The 19358-nt window shown below is 36.0% G+C and overlaps 2 protein-coding genes across 4 annotated transcripts; both read left to right on the top strand.

The window, feature by feature from the left end:
- Positions 1 to 670: 670 nt before the first annotated feature.
- On the top strand, positions 671 to 6965 carry LOC131947730 (uncharacterized). The gene is made up of 6 exons (XM_059309014.1): positions 671 to 782; positions 2040 to 2106; positions 2289 to 2354; positions 2935 to 2951; positions 3230 to 3281; positions 3535 to 6965. The coding sequence occupies exons 1-6, from the start codon at positions 681 to 683 to the stop codon at positions 6669 to 6671; spliced, it is 3441 nt and encodes a 1146-aa protein (XP_059164997.1). The 5' UTR covers positions 671 to 680; the 3' UTR covers positions 6672 to 6965.
- Positions 6966 to 8155: 1190 nt separating this feature from the next.
- LOC131947750 (ankyrin repeat and protein kinase domain-containing protein 1) lies at positions 8156 to 17156 on the top strand. 3 transcript variants are annotated; one of them, XM_059309040.1, is made up of 4 exons: positions 8156 to 8174; positions 13787 to 13916; positions 14779 to 14953; positions 15242 to 17156. In XM_059309040.1, the coding sequence occupies exons 3-4, from the start codon at positions 14793 to 14795 to the stop codon at positions 16263 to 16265; spliced, it is 1185 nt and encodes a 394-aa protein (XP_059165023.1). In that variant the 5' UTR covers positions 8156 to 8174; positions 13787 to 13916; positions 14779 to 14792; the 3' UTR covers positions 16266 to 17156. The 3 variants fall into 3 exon arrangements, with proteins under 3 accessions (XP_059165023.1, XP_059165024.1, XP_059165022.1); XM_059309041.1 differs by lacking the exon at positions 8156 to 8174 and adding an exon at positions 8197 to 8308 and having other exon boundaries at positions 14782 to 14953; XM_059309039.1 differs by lacking the exon at positions 8156 to 8174 and adding an exon at positions 8197 to 8308.
- Positions 17157 to 19358: the final 2202 nt, after the last annotated feature.

Below are 19358 nucleotides of genomic sequence, written 5' to 3'. Positions count from 1 at the left end.
AATTGATCAATACGTTTAGTTAATAGTAACTAAGCGTAATTAACATTCCAGAAAAAGAAAATGAGAATTCGTGCAACAAAAACTGCTTTTGAATGCCGGAATTAGATTTAGGTGAACTTATTTTAGTTATTGTGATGTTGCGTGATCATTGTTTCTTTCAGACTTTTTCCGCCCGGGTGAGGGGGATTTTTTTGGGAGGCGGACACTGGTAAAGGTATATATTTTCATTATAAATTATTTTTTCGTTTGGGAGATATGCCCAAAGGAAACACTGTGCGTGATGGGTCATATTGGCCATAAAAAAATGCGTGACTTTTTTTTAATGGAAGACCCTCAGGGCATAACATAAAGATCTAACTATTATAACATCGTGTATGGTATTTTCTTTTTTTTATAGTCTGTTAGTCTTCTCTGGATTTTTTAAAATCACAAACATATTCGTATTGTTTATAACATTAGAAAAATCTATTAGCACTTATTTTACTTTAAAAAAACAGTAGTTTTTCAGAGGCTAAAATAAACTAATTCCGATAAATTCGAGCAATTTTAAGTTTCAGCATTGTCTATTTCGACAGAACGGGCTTAATCTATTATTCCCGTCGCCGAAGAAGTATAATGTAGTCCCTAGCAGTCATATCAAATCATCCCGGGTTGAAAAAGTAGCCCAGCCCATCTCAAACATGGCGGGTAACTTAAATTCTATTGATTTCAAAACCTTTCTAGTGGGTGCTGAGTCAAGTTCGAGGCGATTTAGATCAAACATTGATGCTATTTTTGAAAAAGTAAACTTAATGTGTATTTACTAACAATTTGCATGTTTCATTATTAAATATATCTAAATTTACGTGTACATAAACTTCCTAAAGCGTCTCTTGTCTTTGAAATGCTCCGATGTAAAATTAAAAATTTAGATTTTTCTAGACGAAAATTTGCATAGGGCAGGGTTTTGCGACTCGTTTTAGTAACCAACGTTGTTAAAGTTGTTAAATTAAATAGTGATATTTAACAATTTGTTCATAGATCTAGAGTCTAGATCTACCTAACTTTACTATTAAACTGAAAAGTAAAGTTGGTGGATTTTGTGGGGCTAGTTCTTCAGTTCTAGAGAATCTATCTGTACTGAGAGATAGATCTAGATTCTAGATGCTGGCATTGGCAGCATTACCAGTGGTCTGGGCCATGGGCTAAAGTAGAATGATATTAGAATAGATCTAGATCTATATTCAGTTATCAATATTCATTATTATTAGATCTAGTGACACTGTCAAAAACTCAAAAAGGGATGCAAATAATTTGATAAAATATAATTGGCTTGTCTGCATTAATTACTTGAAGTGAATACTCGGAAAAAGATTTTTTGCCCCAGCGTCTCCATTTGGTCGGCAAAAGATAGTTCTGCGCATGCGCAGTGACCTTAATAGCTGAGCTAGGGTTAGGGCTTGGGTTAGGGTAAGGGAAGGGATAGGGTTTGTAAACACAAGCATGCGCAGTATCATCGAAAACATCGCGACAAAGTCGTAGTTTCTCTCCTTTGCGCATGCATATCTTTTTCCGACTAGCATTGGCCTTAATTGCTAGCTGAACTAGCTAAAGACAGAACTATACCAAGATTAATTTAAGGCAGATGCTAGCCGGAACAAGATACGTATGCGCAATGGAGAGAAACTACGATTGCCATCGCGGCGATGTTTTCAATGGTTTTTCAATGGTTTTTCAATGGTACTGTGCATGCGTGTGTTTACAACCGTAGAACCCTAACACCAACCCTAATCCTATCCCTAACCCTAGCCCTAACCCTAATCCTATCCCTAACCCTCATTCAACCCTAGCCATAGGTCACTGCGCATGGGCAGAGCTATCTTTTGCCGACTAAGTGGAGATGTTGGGGAGAAAAATCTTCTGAGTAGTCACTTCGTTAATTTAAATCCTAAATAAGAACAGTTAGGCATACATAGTGGGGTAGATGTTAAATTATAGCTGCTAGCTAGCAGTCTGTGTTATTAATTAATAATTATGTCTTTAAAATGTTTTTTATTTAGTACGACAAGCCTTTTGAAGATGATGATCTCCTTGATTTGTCCACAATGACAATAGTTAAGGACAATGGTAGGTTAATTGTTTTCTTTAGCATTCACATTTTTTATGGTTAGGCCTAGAATGGCAATATAATTAGAATAAATATATTACATGTCCATAGTTACAGTACACATATCATATAGATCTAAGTCTAAGGACTTTGGTCGATAAACAATGAATCGGAAAATTAAAATTTTAATGTTTTTTTTTAGGTTACCTGAAAAAACAACACCATGTTCCTTTTGGATTTTCAAAACTTAAAAGCACAAAACAAAGAGGTATGTAAAAAATTTGATTTCTGTATTATATATGTTTTAAAAGTAATGTGCAATTTCAGATACATTCATAGATATCTATGGTAATCTTTTCTTGAAGTAATTAAAACGAGCCGACCCGCTGCGTATCATACACCGTTATTTAGTTGTTATATTTTCTACTTTTCAGTAATTCATAATTTGTGAATTCGACAGTACCAATGCTGCCACTGAAAATATTTGTTTTAAAACACTAAACCCCCCCCCCCCCCCCCCGTGAAAGCAGCCTCCTCTTAGTTACCTCCTGTAAGTTTAAAATAGTTTCAAACTAAATTATCTGCCCATAATAGCCGTCAACAAACCCGGCTCTACGATTTGTAAACATTTAGAGTGAACCACAGCTCACCAGATCATGTGGGGGTGGTAGTGATAGTGATAGAGAGGAAGAGAGGGGACTGCAAAGGCGCGCTTGCAGCTTGTTTTCTAACGGCTGCCAGAAGAGAATTATATATATATAGATTTTAATCAATTGCTTGATTTTACATCGAAATAAATGTTTTTATACATCGGCAAATTTGATTGCTTGCATTTTCTTGTTTTTCAGATAAACTAAAAAATGAGGTAAATTATTAAAATATATATTAATTTTCTATCTTCACTGCTTTGTATCATTCTCCTACCTAATTACAGTTATTAAGTCCCTAACTTTCTGACTCTAGATTCTTTGTTAATGTTATTACTGCTATTATAAAACTAATATTTATTTCTCTCTCTCTCTGTAGTACATTACACATTTCTTTATTTTACTATGTGCCCTTTTGATTTTAGATGAAGAGAAGATGAGAACCAAGTTATTTATATTACTTGTAATATTATTATTCTTATCATGTTTTGTTTAGGTAAAAAGCAGTGCACCAGTCACAGATCTTAATGTGTCAATGGCTATTGCACGTAAGTTAAAATATCCATGATAGAAATTGACTTTTCAAATTTTCAAGAGACCAAAAACAAATATGTTAATTTGCTAAGCTAAGTCTAAGATAATTAATAAATATGAATAATCACACTTATACCATTATTACACAAACCATGACAGTTGGATAAAATATTGATATTATGTTGTTTTTTTTTTTTAAATTATCTCCCCTTTAGATCTTACTTTCACATGCCCTTAACTTAACAGATATAAATTAAAATTCCTCAGGTGAATGTGCTTCTCATTTGAAGAAATATGAACCATATGATGACAGTGATGCAGAAACATTAAGTTCCAAGAGTTCTAGTAGCTACTATAGTGATAACAGTTTTGATAGTGATAGTAGTGATACAGGCAGTTGCAGTAGTGATTCATTCCATACACCAAGTGATGATTCATGTGTGGAAAATGTGGAGAGTTCCTTGAAAGAAACATTGAATAATGGTTATCCTTCTACTCCACAAAACTTAAGTAAAAGAATCGCTAGATTAGACATACAAGGTTTGCAGCATGAAACTTTTAATGCCAATTCAACCTTTTCAAGCAGTCTCAATGTTACCACCTCCTTAGATGATGTGACACTGGTTTCTATTTCAAGTCCTACCCAAAAGAATGGCACTTCTTTAAATAGAACTTTTTCACACGTACAGAATCAGAATAAAAGTACCCACTCATTTGATTTTCATCAAACATTTGTGGTTGAAAAGCAAGAGGATCGCTTGAGAAATTATGTGAACCCTGTCAAGTGTGATAATGACTTTATGATTCGGCGACGCATCACCCCCGTTGCAATAAATGGTGAAGGTAATCCAGGACTAGAAAAACAGCATCCCACATCACCTTTGACATCGCATCGCAGTCCTAGTTCATTGGGCACTAAATCTAAACTTTCACTACCAAAGAAACAGTTATTTAAACAGCCTGAATTCAAAAGTCCAGCTAGTAAGGAAGTTATAAATGCTGGGACCAAAATTTTGCATGCTGAGAACAAAATCATAGGAACCACTGCTTCTTTGTCACCTTGTCGGGCGTCGAGCAACACATACCTAGCATCAAAGCCAAAAAATTCTGTAGCCTCCAGTATTAATGTGCAAAGCAGTCCTAACTGTAAAGAATCTTTTACTAATTCAATATCATGCCAGACTGCTGATAGCCGTCTTAGCAGTTGCACATTTTTATCTCCTTCAGTTTCAAAAGATAGGTCATCAACCACATCAGCAAGTTTTAATTATGGTAACAGAGTTAAAAAACCATGTTCTTGTAGCACAGTTGGTCAGTCAGCTGATAGCAAGTATAGTAATAGTACTAATACTTCTTGCTGTCACCATGATCCATCCTTCACCATGGCTGCCAGTAGCAATTTTGTTAACAGATATGGAGTTAAAAATTCCTGTTCATGTAGTGAAAGATGCCGAACAACTGATTCTAATTTTAGTTGTGGTAGTGCTCCTACATGTCAACTGCAAACGGATCTACCCTTAACTAAGGCTGCCAGTTTTAATTTCGGCAGCAGTGCTGGAGTTAACAAGCCATGTGTTTGTAGATTGATCCAAGCCACTTGCAACAAAAGTTGTTGCAGAAGGTTATCATCCTTTTGCCAAGAGTCATCTAATCCATCTTTGTCAAGCACAAGATCGACACAGACTTTAGAGCCATCCAAATTATCGGGCACTACTTATTCTAATTACCAAGTTCAGACAAATAGGGCTGTACCGTGTTGCTTAGAGAGGCAATTAAATAATTGTGGATTTGATAAAAATAAATGGAATTTGGACACCACTTTAAAAAATACTTGTGGAGGTAGTGATAATTTAAAGTTCAAACGTAAGGCTGTTGACTCGCCCACAAGCGATTACTTTACAGATTTATCTCATTCATTATATTCAATGCACAACCACTTGCCAGTTTATCCCACCTCACAATGTGATGGTAAATTTGATGAACATTTTCAAACCTCCATTTTCAAACCCTGCCAGGAAAAACAGTGCTCATCAGTGGACTTAAGCAAAAGTTTGTTGGATGATTCTTGGCCAGCGCTGAAATCGCCTGTTAAACTTGATCGTAAAAAAGTACAAAAGCAGCTTCTGCTTGCAAGAAGGCGGCACAATCTTAGCTTCAGTCAGCAAGTGTTTTCTCACACTTTGCAAAATGTAATTCCACAAAGCACATTGAACAGTTCCATATCTTTGGGGTTTCCCAGTAAAGCCCATTCATTTCTTCAAAATACACTTTCAACATCCCACTCATGTTTTCACGGGACACCACCAAAGGTTGATTCATCAAGAAATCAGTTATGTCTGCAGAACTCGCTCTGTTCCTTTCTTCAAAACACTACATCCAAATTGTGTTCATGTAATCGGCAAAGGACACCGCCAAGAAGCGGTTCCTTTCTGCAGATGACGCCATCTAAAGTCCATCCATGCCTGCAGACCCCTCATGTCTGTGTAAACTTGACCAGTCCAGAAACCAAAATTGTAAAAGACAATGAAACCCAAACAAGCCATCAGTGCCAAGATAGTCATCAGCCTTTTGTGCACCAACAAGAACCAAACAGTTTTGGAATAGAACATCATTGTCACTGCAAAGCTTTGAAAGAAAAAGCCATTGTTCACTCATCAACCCAGCTTGAAAGCAACCAATCTCTCCCAATGTTTCCTGTCTCTTACATTGAAAAGTTCTGTCCCAACAATCCATTTAGAATAGATAGTGATAACTCAGCTGCTAACAACGATGCTCAGTTGTCTTTTAAAGATATAGTCAAAAGATTTAAGCCTAGAAGAAATAAACTACAACGCAACTCAACTTCCCATTTAAATAAGACATGTATACAGTCTGACTCATCCTTTGCTAGACCCACTACTCCCGTAGAAAGGCCCTACTTTAATATAGCCTCACCTGTAAAAATACCTAACTACAGCAAATTAACCTTTCAACGTAATGAACCATCAGCTAACAAACCATCATCACCTGTAAGTCCAATATGCTTGAATAAGCCATCGTCTCCAGTAGAAAAATCATTTTATACCCCAGCTATTGTGCCACCAAAGCCTTTCTTTAGAATGCCAAATAAAGTAAGAAAAGTTGCTCATCGTTGTCACACCTGTAATTCACTGACCAACGCAGAAGACCATCACTGTAAAAAACAGCCACCTCAGCTGTTTAATTCTACTTTAATAGATGGCTCAGAGTTTCCTTCAAACAAATCTTCTAAGCCATTTGTTCATCATGATTTAGACTTCAATGATACTCTCTCAACCATTGTTGCACCATCTAGTTGCGGAACAGATTTAGGATTCAGTGATGATGAACCTGGTACAATTAATAAAAGGTCCTCTTACAGCAGTGATGAAATAGATCTACTGTAAAACTTGCTTTGTACATTGAGTTTTATCCAAATGTCTAATCCATATTTTAGGCAAATGTAAAATGTGATTTATCAAAGGTTGAATTGTAAGAAGTTGTATAATAAAGAGATTAACATTTTTACATGTGTAAAAAGATCTGTTCAGGAATAAGCTGAGAAATGTCTGAGATATTATGTATTACTTATAACTAACTGACAAATACATAAGAAAAATATTATTTTAGTGAAATGTCTCAAAACTTTGTTGTTTTATATATAGGCCTACTTGGTTGGTGGACTTTCTATTTTGAATATAAATGCATCCATATGTAAAATTCATTTAGTATTAAAAAGTTCAGTTCATCCCTTGTTGAAAACCAATAGTTTGTTCTTTGTTTTTTTGTTGTTGTATTTGAAATTGAATTTCAACTCTTTATTATCTTGATTAAGTACCTGTTCTTGTTAGAGCTATAGATATCCACATTTTTGCTTGATCAAAAACATTAACTTAAAATACATGATACATAATGGAATACAGCCCACTTTATTCTAATGACTTTATTCTAAACATTGAAGAATCTACAGAATTATTTTTCCAGTCTAATGACAAGAGTTGATGATTGTTTGGTAAAAAAAAAACAAACTTTTTTTTTTTAGGTCTAACATACCTAACAAGCAGCTTACAAATTTGTGTAACTATTCACAATCTTGGATAAGGCTTGCCTCCTAACTAAAAGATGCAACCCTTTTTTTTTTATTATAGGAAAACTTAGTGATAGCACAATTAACAGTCCTAAAATATTTTAATTGTTGCTGGATGTAACTAAAAATTTACATAGCACAATTACATTTTATTTTGGAGCTAGAAGTTAGTACAAATTTTTAAAAATATGCTGGATCAACGTTTTTGCAAAATTTTACCCCCTTTCACTATAATGTGATATTACATCAAAATAATTGCAAACAAAGTCAAATTAGCAGAATACATGATAGGTTTATCACAAGAAAATCCTTCTCAAGATTAACCACTTTTATTAATTCTTATTACAATTGACAAAAATAATTCAGCTGATTGCAACTTTTTAATGGTTGAAGTGTGATATCACACTTTACTCCCCTTTCTTTGGAGTGTGTACAATTATGGCTTATTAAATTTTTGACTGGTTATTTCAATTTAGGCCTATTTGATTTATTATCCCAGTAATGACCCTATGGGTTTTGTTTGTATGCAATTGTCAAATGTGGCATTTTCCCCCCAATAGCTTAAATGTAAATCATAATTAATGATAAACACATTTTATTCAAAATGGGGTTTGTCCCATCTTGCTATTGTTGCAACTCACTAAGAAACACATCGTCGCAAAGGATTTTTTTGAGGAAATGATAGACTTATTACGAAAATGTTGACGGAAGTCTTATATTTGTATGCCTAACAGTAATTATTTAGATTTTAGAATCTTATTATTTGGCAATTTTTTCAATAATTTATCAGCCAAGACGGAAACCAACAAATAATCCTGCTTTAGTTAGTTCTAGCGGTTAAATAATAATTAATATAGATTTCTTCTTGCCAAATATAATACTAAATAAAGATCTACATTTAGAATCTAGATAGGTCTAGATTTCATCTTAGAAGATCTTGTTTTTCTACATTCTGTGGTAAATTAATATCTTTAAACTTAAAGCTAGACTTACTGCTGATTATTCATTCTAGATTAGCTGCTCTAACTCTAGCTAGATCTATGTACTAGTATGTACGTACCTACCCTACGTACTAGATTAGTGCATAATCAGCCATAATCTTACTTAAAAACTCTTAAGTCTTAACTTAATCTGCTGCCTAATCACAATCATCAGATAATCTAGCGGCTAACGAGTGCGTACTGAACTGTTACCTTTACTGTAATGAACTGTAACTGTAGAGTGTAGTCTCTGTATGTAGGGCTACTAGTCTGTGGTACTTAAGAGTAGAGTGTAGAGTAGATCTAACTTGAAGATCTGAATTCTAATACTAATGATTATTATATAACTAAATCTAGATTTCTAGATCTATACTATAAGTAGCTAAGAAAGTAGGCTAAGTAAAATGGGTGTGGGGAAATTGCGAGACGCGAAAAGCGAAATGGCGAGGCGGGAAAATGCGAGAAGGACGCGAAAACGGTCGGTCACATGACTTTTTTGTCTCGCATTTTACCACAACCCGATACTTAAGCTGGGTGGTGTTGAAATGCTAAGATTTCTGCGAAAAATTTACCGCACCCGATTTTCAGTGGTATTTGGTCCAGACTTCAAAGACGTTTCGTTTACATTGTTAAAACTTCCGATTTTTCCGTCGCTAGACATACTGATGATTTGTCAATTCCCCCCCCCCCCCCCCCCCCCCCCATCTTTTGTGTCGACTTAGAATACCACCTTGTTCGAAACCGACGGAAATACCACCGACAATAGATCAACTTCTTTCTTTTGTGTGGAACGCCGAAGCCGCCGAAACCGTCTTTGAAGATCGCCGTGCCCAGCTACCGAACGTGACGTCGCAGCCATTGAACGTGATGGCGCAGCTATTGAACGTGATGACGCGTGTGGTGTGGTTGCATAAAATGCCTAATAATTCGGTCCAAATTTTAATTAATTCAAACATTTTTTTGTGACCAAACGAAAGGATATTTTTGAAAACTTTCTTCGGCAATATTGTTCTAAATTATGGCAGGAATCGATTGGTACATGTTTCAAGTCGCTAAGTGGTCTGGTTGCCGAGATATGGGCCAAAAACTGCATTTTTTCGAGGTTTTTTGGCTTTTCCGGGAAATCCATGAAAGAAACCCGGAATTTTTATGGCCTATGTTCATCCTCGTAACTTGCTTAACATAATTGTTTTTGTAACTAGTCATCGATATTGCTTCGTTGAGGAGGAGATACGACTTAAAGCTGCGGACACACATCCATACATTCATCCATCCATCCATCCATCCAGAAATGACGGGTTAATAAACGCAATTCTCCAGAATGGAAATTGCGCTAAAAAGCAATGTTAGAAAAAGAATTTTAGACGTTTTTCGCGTTTTAGAAAACTGTTTTCATAAATTGTAATAGGAATTGATTAAAATACAGAAATTAGACAAGATTTGGGGAAAATATCGATGTTTTAAAAAAAAAATTCAACTGCAATTTTGAGGGGGGTTGTAGACTAAGGTGTGACGTCATTTTAGTGGGAGGGGGGGTCTGGATTTTTGTGAAAATGTGTGACGGAGGGGAGGGGGGGGGGTAAAAAACGTCATTTAGGGATGACCCCTTTTAGCTATTAAATGGTAGTTTTGTCCATAGCGGACTTTATTCAGATTATCTACAGACGCACATTTTTTTTCATTATGTTCATATTCGTGTTCTGTGTTAGCACAGTATAAATGGGAGTCTATTGAACTGGTGGGTTGGATGTACTATGTGTGAAAGATGGTGTCACGAGGTGTGTTTGAGTAGTGCCAGGACTGTTTCAGAAGATTTTGTTTGTAAATTTTGTTTGTAATTAAAATTACTTAATAAAAAATAAATTACACTTTTAAGAATTGTTTATACTTTTACACTTTTTGCAAGTACAACAATCCATGAATACATGTTGCAGAATATCTCTCCTGCTGACAAAATTATACCAATTCACAATGACACAGCTCACGTTTGTATAAACATGAGCGGGCTAGATTTTTAAAATTAATGCCGACTGAAACGGGATTTTCCTCTCGCTAACGAGAGCGGGCGATGACAGTAGCACAGCAACGATGTTAGGATTTTATAATAGATCTAGATCTAGATATAGATCTATCTATCTTCTTAGTATCTATCTATATATATTTATATATATATATATAATAAAATCTAGATAAAAAATAACAACATAGAACACTCGTGTTAAAGGGTATGGCTACATGCTAGTTTATTTTAAAACAAAAAAAAATAATTTAAATAAATAAAGATGAAATAAGCATGAAAAAAAAAAACTTTTTTTCGCAAAAAGTGTCTCGCTATTTACCCTTGATTCCGCAGGTATGTCTCGCATGATCTTCTCGCATTTTCCCGCCTTGCCATTTCGCTTTTCGCGTCTCGCAATTTCCCCACACCCAAGTAAAATAGGCAGATGCTAGCCGGAAAAAGATACGCATGCATGCGCCATGGAGAGAAACTACGACTTGCCTTCGCAGCGATGTTTTCGATGGTACTGCGCATGCGTGTGTTTACAACCGCAGAACCCTAACCCTAGCCTTAACCCCAACCCTATCTCTAACCTTAGCCCTAACCCTAATCTTAGCCCTAACCCTAGCCATAGCCATAGGTCACTGCGCATGCGCAGAACTATCTTTTGCTGACTAGGTGGAGACCTTGGAGCGAAAAATCTTTTTCCGAGTAGGCACTTTGAAGTAAATAATACAATAAACCTAAAACACGGGTTCCCAACCTGGGGGTCGCGACCCCCCTGGGGGTCGCGAAGGTCTTTCTGGGGGGTCGCCAACTGCTATACTAAACCTTAGTAATTTGAAACAAAACATAAATATTTAGAAGAATTTTTAAAATTCGGCTTCATTAACATCACTGGAAATGTAATAGAGAAGAAACAAAGCGCACTGTACAAAGTTGTTCTCAGTCACGAATCTATGAAATCTTTAAAACTAAAACGTCATTTGAGACGAGTCATTCGGAGCACACCAAAAAATATATGGAGTTCTTTCGTCTGTAAGAAGCTAGCTGCAAACGCCAGAGACTTGATCGAACAGGAAGTTTTCACCAGCATTAGTGCAAGCATCAAATGAAGTCGCGATAGAAAATGCCAAGCAAAAAAAAAAAAAAAAAACAATAGGAGAAAATCTCATCAAACGCTGCATGTACGTAAATGTTAAATAACACATTTTTATTAAAATTAAGCTTTCACCATTGTTTGCTTTTCAAGTTGATATATCAACATACGTGAGTTCGTGTTCGCAGTTGCTGGTCTGTGTCTATATTCATGCGGATGATAGCAAAGAAGAGTTGCTCTTTTGTGAAGATAGCAGCATGGAGAAAATAAATACCTTTTTTGAAACTGGATGATTAAAATGGGTTAGAACGGCTGTGTGGGTTTGTACGGATGGTGCGCCATCTATGTTTAGCTCAAAATCGGCCTTTCAGAAAACAGAAAAGGTTTAGCTCCCTAACCACTGCCCTAACCAATCGACACCAAGAGTCCATTGCTAGTATAAGTCGTAAATTATATAAAATCTGGAGCGTTCAAAGAACTGAGCAAAAACATTAATATAGATCACGAGGTTCTGCTCTTCTACACTACAGTACGCTGGCTGTCAAACGAAATGTTGTAAATTGTGTTTTTGAATTGAAATCTGAAATCAAATTGTTCTTGGAAGTGCAAAGGAAACAAGACTTCTTGGTATACTTAAAACGACATAGAGTGGTTTGAGAGAGTATCATACCTAGCAGATGTGTTCGAACATCAAGATAAGCTTAACCTGAAGCTTTAGGGAAAATGAACGAATATTATAACTTTCCATGATAATCTCGGGGCATTTTTATCAAAGCTGCGAAACCGGTAAAGAAAATAAATCTTGGAAATGTTGTAAATTTGAGAAACTCTGCGGTGTGGTAGATGAATCTGGTGGTGAGATAATTAAAATTTTGAAAGAAGTGATTTCTTGGCATCTTGAATCTCTTGAAAACGAATTGCATCGCTATTTCTCTGAGCTGAAAAAAGAAGAATCTGCATTTACGCATTACCCATTCTCTTCTTCCCTTGATGTTGTCAGCATTCCCGATGAATTACAAGATGAATTCTTTGATTTGCAGAATGATTCGGAGTAAGATGAAAAACTGCAGACACAATTTTGGTGTAGTATTTACCATTCATACCCAAACGTAAAATTGATTGACTTTTCGAGAATATATTTTCAACACTATTCTTCGATTAAAAAACAAAATTAAGATAATTATAATGACATAGGTTGGCGTTAACAAAAATTTTTAAAAATTAAAAACTTAACCACGAAGGTTTAGTGAATAGTATGCAATTTTACTCATGCTATTAAAACAGTTATCAAGAGTAGTTCATATTGAAAGTCTACTAGAAAATCTTATTTTAGTGCTTATTAATTTCCATACTAATTTCGGCTTTTTAATTCTATGGGGGTCGCGGGTCACTTTCTTTTTATAAAAGGGGGTCGCCACTCGAAAAAGGTTGGGAACCACTGACCTAAAATGTAGGCCTATAATAAACTGAAATTCAAAGTCTATTCTAGTTTCTAGATTCTAAAAAAGTGATTAAAAAAAGACTAATAAACAATATAAAGACTAATTAAGACGATTAAGAAGACTACCTACAATAGCTAGTTACTTAAGATTAAGAAGTCTGCGAAAACTGAGATACTATTGAGATGTCACACGAACTACCTATTTAAACAATAATGCAGGGCACAATGCAAAAAAGGGAAAGCCAAAGACTGTCATTGGATGGAGGACATAAAAATTTGGATGCTTATGATAATAGCAAAATTACACAGAGCAGCAGAGGACCAATAATAGAGTCTATAGGAATGGCAGAAAATGATTAGAAAATCATCTGTAGTGTCCCATCAATTCAATAAGAAAAGGGCAGAGTTTCTTCCAGGCATCTCTTTGAAGGGGGGGTGGGTGGGGTGGGGGGAGGGGGCGGTCATCCCCTCAAAAAAATTCTCCCCCCCCCCCCGAACGAAATGAAATTTATATAATTTATATAGAAAATAATACTTTTAACAGTGTCCGCCCCCCCCCCCCCCCCCCCCCGGAGAAAAAAATCTGGAAGAAACACTGGAAAAGGGGTGCACTATACTCACTGGTATTACTAATATTATAGCTGACCTCAGGGTACAAGGCAGATAACTTCTTTTAGATTTTGAACAACATTTTAATAATTTTAATATTTAGTGAAATAGAAATGATGGCAAGTTTGCAGATGTATGAGATAATGGGTCACTGATAATTTTCCTGTCACATAGCGACATAAATTAAATACTGTAGATTTACTCATTTAAAAGCCAACTTGTCTTGGAAGTAAATTTATGTGAAAAGAAATGTATGAAGTCTGATTATGCACAGATTGTTTTGTGATTATAATATAATTTTATCCAGGTGCATTGAAAAATGAGATTGTTGGTACTGCAAATTCCTTGTAATAGTGGATGATCATGACTGATGTAGATGAAATCAAGATTTAGAGTTGCATGTACTAGCAGTTATTTGTAAGAACAGAGTTGTGGAGGTAAGTCTAGGCCTACTTACCATTACTTTTCTTTTTTACAAGCTTTTATTCAGTTTGCAACACCTTTTTGTTTGTTTGTTTGTGTGTTTGTGGCAAATCTTGTAACTCAATTTTGACCCACTTCTAATGCAGCGATTTCATTCAAACTTCCAGATATGTTCCACTTCTATGACAATATAAGTCTATATATATATATTAATTTAATTAGATGTTTAATTAGGAATTGGTAATTAATTAAAAGGTTTCTAAACTATTCAATAATGGAAGGGGAGATAACTAGCTAGATGTGATCACCCTCACACTTTGGCGAGCTGTGGATCACAAGAATGTTTACAATCGTAGAGCCAATTGATCTATTAAAGGCTATTAGGGGTAGTAAAACAAGAAAATAAAACTAATTTTGCCACTCATGAGATCTTTTACATATTTTGCGACAAAAGCTTTTATGAAAGAAAGCAAATTAGTTTTATTTTCTTATTTTCAGTGCATTTAAAAAAATGATTGTTTCTGTAAATGTTTTTTTATATTTATTTTATTTTTATAAATGGGTCATACACTTTTCAAGTGTTGTAGTTATTGAACAAGATGAATGGTTAACTAGTATGGGTATCTAGAGTCGCTTAAAAAATCTTACTCTTTGTAATGTGAAAGTAAAGTACCCTTTCTAGGGCAGACAAAATAGATTAATATAATCTTGGCATTTGAAGGGATTGTTTTATTCAGATAGGGTTAGCAGTCAAGCATTCTATCACATCATCTATTTCATTTACTATTTTTAATTTAGCCAAACAAAATTATCTGATCAGCTAGATAATAATGTTTATAAATGTAGATGCCAACATTTTTTTTATGCTTCCTCAAGCAGGCAATGAAGTCATGACTTGTAATTGTAAAGTTCCTGCTCTTGTGGAGTCTCATGACTTAGCTGGACTTCAAAAGGCAATAGAAGACCCCAACATGACATGTTTCACTTACCCCTGTCATTTTCAACCTGGCCTGAATAAACATATGAGAGAATATATCATGGAAAACCAAAGGTTAGTTCAGTTTAGCTACTCTATACAAAAACAGGCTAAGAATTTTTACAAAACAAGTTTACACAGGTTTCACTCCGAGCAATAAGAAAATCTTAATTTTTCTTGTATTTTAAATTTATTATTTTTGTCAATAACAGATTTGAAACAAAACATTTTTAAATCATTACAAACTCAATAGCTAGTAGGTACCAAAGTATTACTAAACTGAAAATATTTATTGTTTCATTTCCCTGTCTTTTATAGCCTGCATCACACCAATTTAATAATTCCAATTTAATTTCTTCACAGTGTTGTGGAAAGAGCTTGTGTCTTGGGGTACTTTGACATCCTGGAGCTGTTTCTTGAGAATGGATGCAGTGCCAACTTGCCGACAAGTCACGGACGTCTGATCCACACAGTGCTGACGTCACTCAAGTCACACCGCCAGTTGTTGGAAAACGGGACAGCTCTGAGGGTTATCCGTCTGCTTCTCTCCATGGACTGCGATGTGAATGTGAAAAACTACAAAGGGAAATCACCCCTGATGTTGGTGTCAGAGTTGGCCGACCCTGACCTGATGAAGCTGTTGTTACATCACTGCCTGGACTGGCAGATAACCACAGCCAACAAGGACAACTGGCACACGCCCCTGCATATGGTCTGTATGAAGGGCAGCGTCCAGTGTCTGTCTCTTCTTCTCCCGCGGCTACACCTGGAAGACTTGCACAGGGTGGACATGAACAACTTCTCACCTTTGACCTGCAGTCTAATGGTGATGAGGAACAATTTAGTCTTCCACGGCGAAGACAGCCGAACTGAAAAATCCCTGCTCAAAGTCCAGTACAGCCATTTTGCCGTAGTTGAGATAATCATACAAGCCAATAATAAATTTTGCACGCGCTCAAAGAAAAAAGATTTCCCTAACTTATGGACAGGTCTGCGTATTGCTCTAGAAACTTCTCATCGTTATGAATTAATGCGAAATGCATCAACACTATGTACAAACCATACACCTGAAGGCTTAGACAAAAAGTTTAATTCATTGTATGCAGAATTAGTCCGCATGTTTGTTCAGTATTGCAATATCCAGTTTGTTTTCTTGAAGGATTTACTGGCGTGGAAAAATAAAAACCCTTGTAAGCATGAACTGGTGAGAGAAGTGGAGGAGTTTGTAGAACAGAGAGATCTAGTATCCACTAAACCGTCTAGTCTTCTATGCCAGTGCAGGAAGGTCATAAGGTTACACCTGGCGACCTGCGACCAGCTATACATGTTGGAGACATTGCCGTTACCCAGAAAACTAATTGACTATGTCAGGTTTCTGGAGTTCTGATGGTGGGACACAGTGCTTGTGAATGTGGAGTAATTCAGTGAAGGTGGGAATCCAGTAACATGTGTACAGGGTGTAGGATAGCCTGTACATTATGATGATATGATGTGTCATTGCTGGCAGTAACAGTGCTACTGAGTCAGTGATAACAGCATATTTGATGATGGTATTGTTGTGTGAAGTACCATTGCTAACATCTTATATTATGATGGTATTGTGTAAGGTACCATTGCTAGCAGCATATTTGATGATGGTATTGTCGTGTGAAGTACCATTGCTAACAGCTTATTTGATGTTGGTATTGTTGTGTGAAGTACCATTGCTAACAGCATATTTGATGTTGGTATTGTTGTGTGAAGTATTGCTAACAGCATATTTGATGATGGTATTGTTGTGTTAGATATCATTGCTAACATCATAATTGATGATGGTACTATGTGAATATCATTGCTAACAGCCTATTTGATGATGGTATTATTACCATTGCTAACAGCTATACGATCTCTTGTTTATTAAAATAAAAGAAGTTGAAAGTATTAGTTTAGTATCTCCTTGAATATTTGAAAAAGATGGCTACTTTACCATCACAAATTCAAAACAAGTTTCTAATTAAACCTTGGGTTGGGTTGATTAATAATATTTTTTTAAAGGCTTTCAACACTTGAACAAGGGAGACAATGCCATTTTTGTTAATCATTGCCCTTTATAACTTCTATTTATATCCCTTCTCCCACTAATTAAATTATAAATCTTCCCCTGCTTCATCACAGTATTTCTCTCATTGTTCAACTTCTCATTATTGTTTCTCATCATTGTGTGCCATAATTTATTTATTTGTAACCTCATTCTTATGTGCCCTCATTCCTGAACATGCATTAAAAATTGAAGAAAAAACATTTTTTTTTCATTTACCTATTTGTAAATTTTACGCAAGCTGTTGCATATTGTAGTTTAAATATTTTACATAACAACAGGAACAAATCAAATAATATTTGTAAATTGATTAACACATACATACACATTACCTTCTCTTCCTTTTCCTATTGGTCCGTTATAGACAGTCACTGTATCACAGTTGTTTTACACGGTATTTGAATATAAAAAATGCTATTGGTATTACATGGATACTTTTTTTTTCTGCTGGTGTTCTGTTAACTAAAAGATAACAGGATATCGTCCAGTTAACGAACTATACTTTTTTCACCATCTGATACAATACATCAACTTTATGGCTCCATTGAGCCTCGGGTGTAGAGGAGTAGTTGTGTCCTTACGCTCCCGATGTTATCCACAGAGGAATGATGATGGAGATTTAGCCTAGGGCATTAGATAAAAAGATCATAGGTTGAACATGCATCGTGATCTCTTTCTTGATCTTTTGCCTTTATAATATAATATAAAGGATTTGCTATTTTTTTGAAATGCTAAGCAAAACGTTTGGTACCAGCTTTGCCAAAGAAATTACTAACAGTATTTTTACGAGAACATTTCCATCAATATTTCTGTTTTAATGAGACTAGATGTATCGAATAGGCCTTCTGTTATTACTGGGATAAGTTCTACCGAAATCTGATTAACTAGAGTTCCCTCCCTTAGCCCATCACGCTCTGTGGCTTACTACCATTTACTAATTTATGCGACACAGACCTCCTCCTCACTGGTCTGGCATATTGAATGAAGTCTTCAAACAGCCCGATAATAACAGGGGACCTATGGCACTAGCACTAAGCTATTTGCTAAAGTAGGGGTTTCCAAACTACGGCCCGCGGGCCGGATGCGACCCGCGAGGTCCTCTTGTCCGGCCCGCGGAGATCTTTTTGTTAACGGAAAAATTTTTTTTTGTTAGAAATGGCTGAGGAGCTTTGCCCAGAAAATTCAAAACAATTTGAAAATGTAGCTTTGGGTGCTAATACCATTGCCCTCGGTGTTGCATACATGAATGAAAACATTGTGACTCAATAGTGAAAACTGATAACAAGACCTCCAGCTGCAGTTCCAGTAGCGGTTTTCTGACTAGGATTCAAAGGCAGAAGTGAGACTGTTTCAAACCCCAATTGAAGCAAATGTAACCAGTTGCCAAGATGAACTGCAGATGGAGGTCATTGAATAGCAAGCTAATGACCTCCTTAGAGACAAGTTCAAAAAATGGCGGGTGGGTTTTTGTGTTTGCCCAAGGAGAACATACTTGGACCTCGAGTGTGTTGTTGGCCCCCGACAATGTTTCTTTCAGACTTTTTCTCCAGGGTAGGGGGTGCATTTAAAATGTGTATATATTTCTATATAAATTATATTTCGTTGGGGGGGGGGGGGGTACGGGGATACCACCACCCCAAAGAGATGCATGGAAGAAGCTCTGGTCCCCAAACTGATATTTGATAGTTAATGCGGCCCTCGAGCTGAAAAGCTTGGAGACCCCTGTACTAAAGGAACAAGTCGAAATTGATGTCTTCATAAACTACCCCCCTCATGATAGATAACGCCCCTAAACGACACTAAATACCCCCTCCTCATTTCCCTAAACTCACTCCGGTACTACTATAAATTTAATATTCTAATGTCATCCAAAACAAAGCTTCCCTGAAAATTTCAGCGCGCTAGCTAACTGGGAAGTGCCAGAAATTTCGATCGCAAGATTTGATTGGAAAGACAGAGACGAAAGCAAGTTAAAGAAAACGTGGGGGAAAAAAAGAATTAAATAATGGGAATAGCGTTATTTTAATAGAAAAAAATTACTAAGCTTTATACCGTAATACAACAGTATTAGCATTGCTGTGTACCCCCCCCCCCCCCCCAACAAAATGTAGTAAATATTTTCAGGTGTATTTTTAAAGTGTTATTTTTTAATTTTCTGCTTCTCTCCCTTAATCTCAGTGATAAAGCCCCCTTAACTAAACTATGAGTTGCTACCCTTATTTTCCTTAGCCTTATTAAACAATACCTACATACTTGATCCCATGTACTGGCATTCAGCAGTGATTCTTTTAAAACGTCGTGTTTTATTTTATACATCCAACACAAACAATACAATACTACAAAAAACCGCGAGGTGAAATATTTATTTTTGTGTCTGAAATATAATCCACCAATCACGGGGAG

This window comes from Physella acuta, unplaced genomic scaffold, assembly GCF_028476545.2.
Source record: "Physella acuta isolate Inbredline_101_S28 unplaced genomic scaffold, ASM2847654v3 ptg000605l, whole genome shotgun sequence".
NCBI lineage: Eukaryota > Metazoa > Mollusca > Gastropoda > Physidae > Physella > Physella acuta.
Note: the sequence above shows the minus strand (reverse complement) of the source record. Positions and strands in the feature narration are given on the sequence as shown.

What these genes read in the sequence shown, in the direction of transcription:
- LOC131947730 (XM_059309014.1), top strand. Translation starts at nt 681, where the DNA reads ATGGCGGGTAACTTAAATTCTATTGATTTCAAAACCTTTCTAGTGGGT. An exon ending in TTGATGCTATTTTTGAAAAA is followed by an intron (nt 783 to 2,039) that starts GTAAACTTAATG and finishes TTTTTTATTTAG; the next exon opens with TACGACAAGCCTTTTGAAGA. An exon ending in GACAATAGTTAAGGACAATG is followed by an intron (nt 2,107 to 2,288) that starts GTAGGTTAATTG and finishes GTTTTTTTTTAG; the next exon opens with GTTACCTGAAAAAACAACAC.
- LOC131947750 (XM_059309040.1), top strand. Translation starts at nt 14,793, where the DNA reads ATGACTTGTAATTGTAAAGTTCCTGCTCTTGTGGAGTCTCATGACTTA. An exon ending in TATATCATGGAAAACCAAAG is followed by an intron (nt 14,954 to 15,241) that starts GTTAGTTCAGTT and finishes ATTTCTTCACAG; the next exon opens with TGTTGTGGAAAGAGCTTGTG.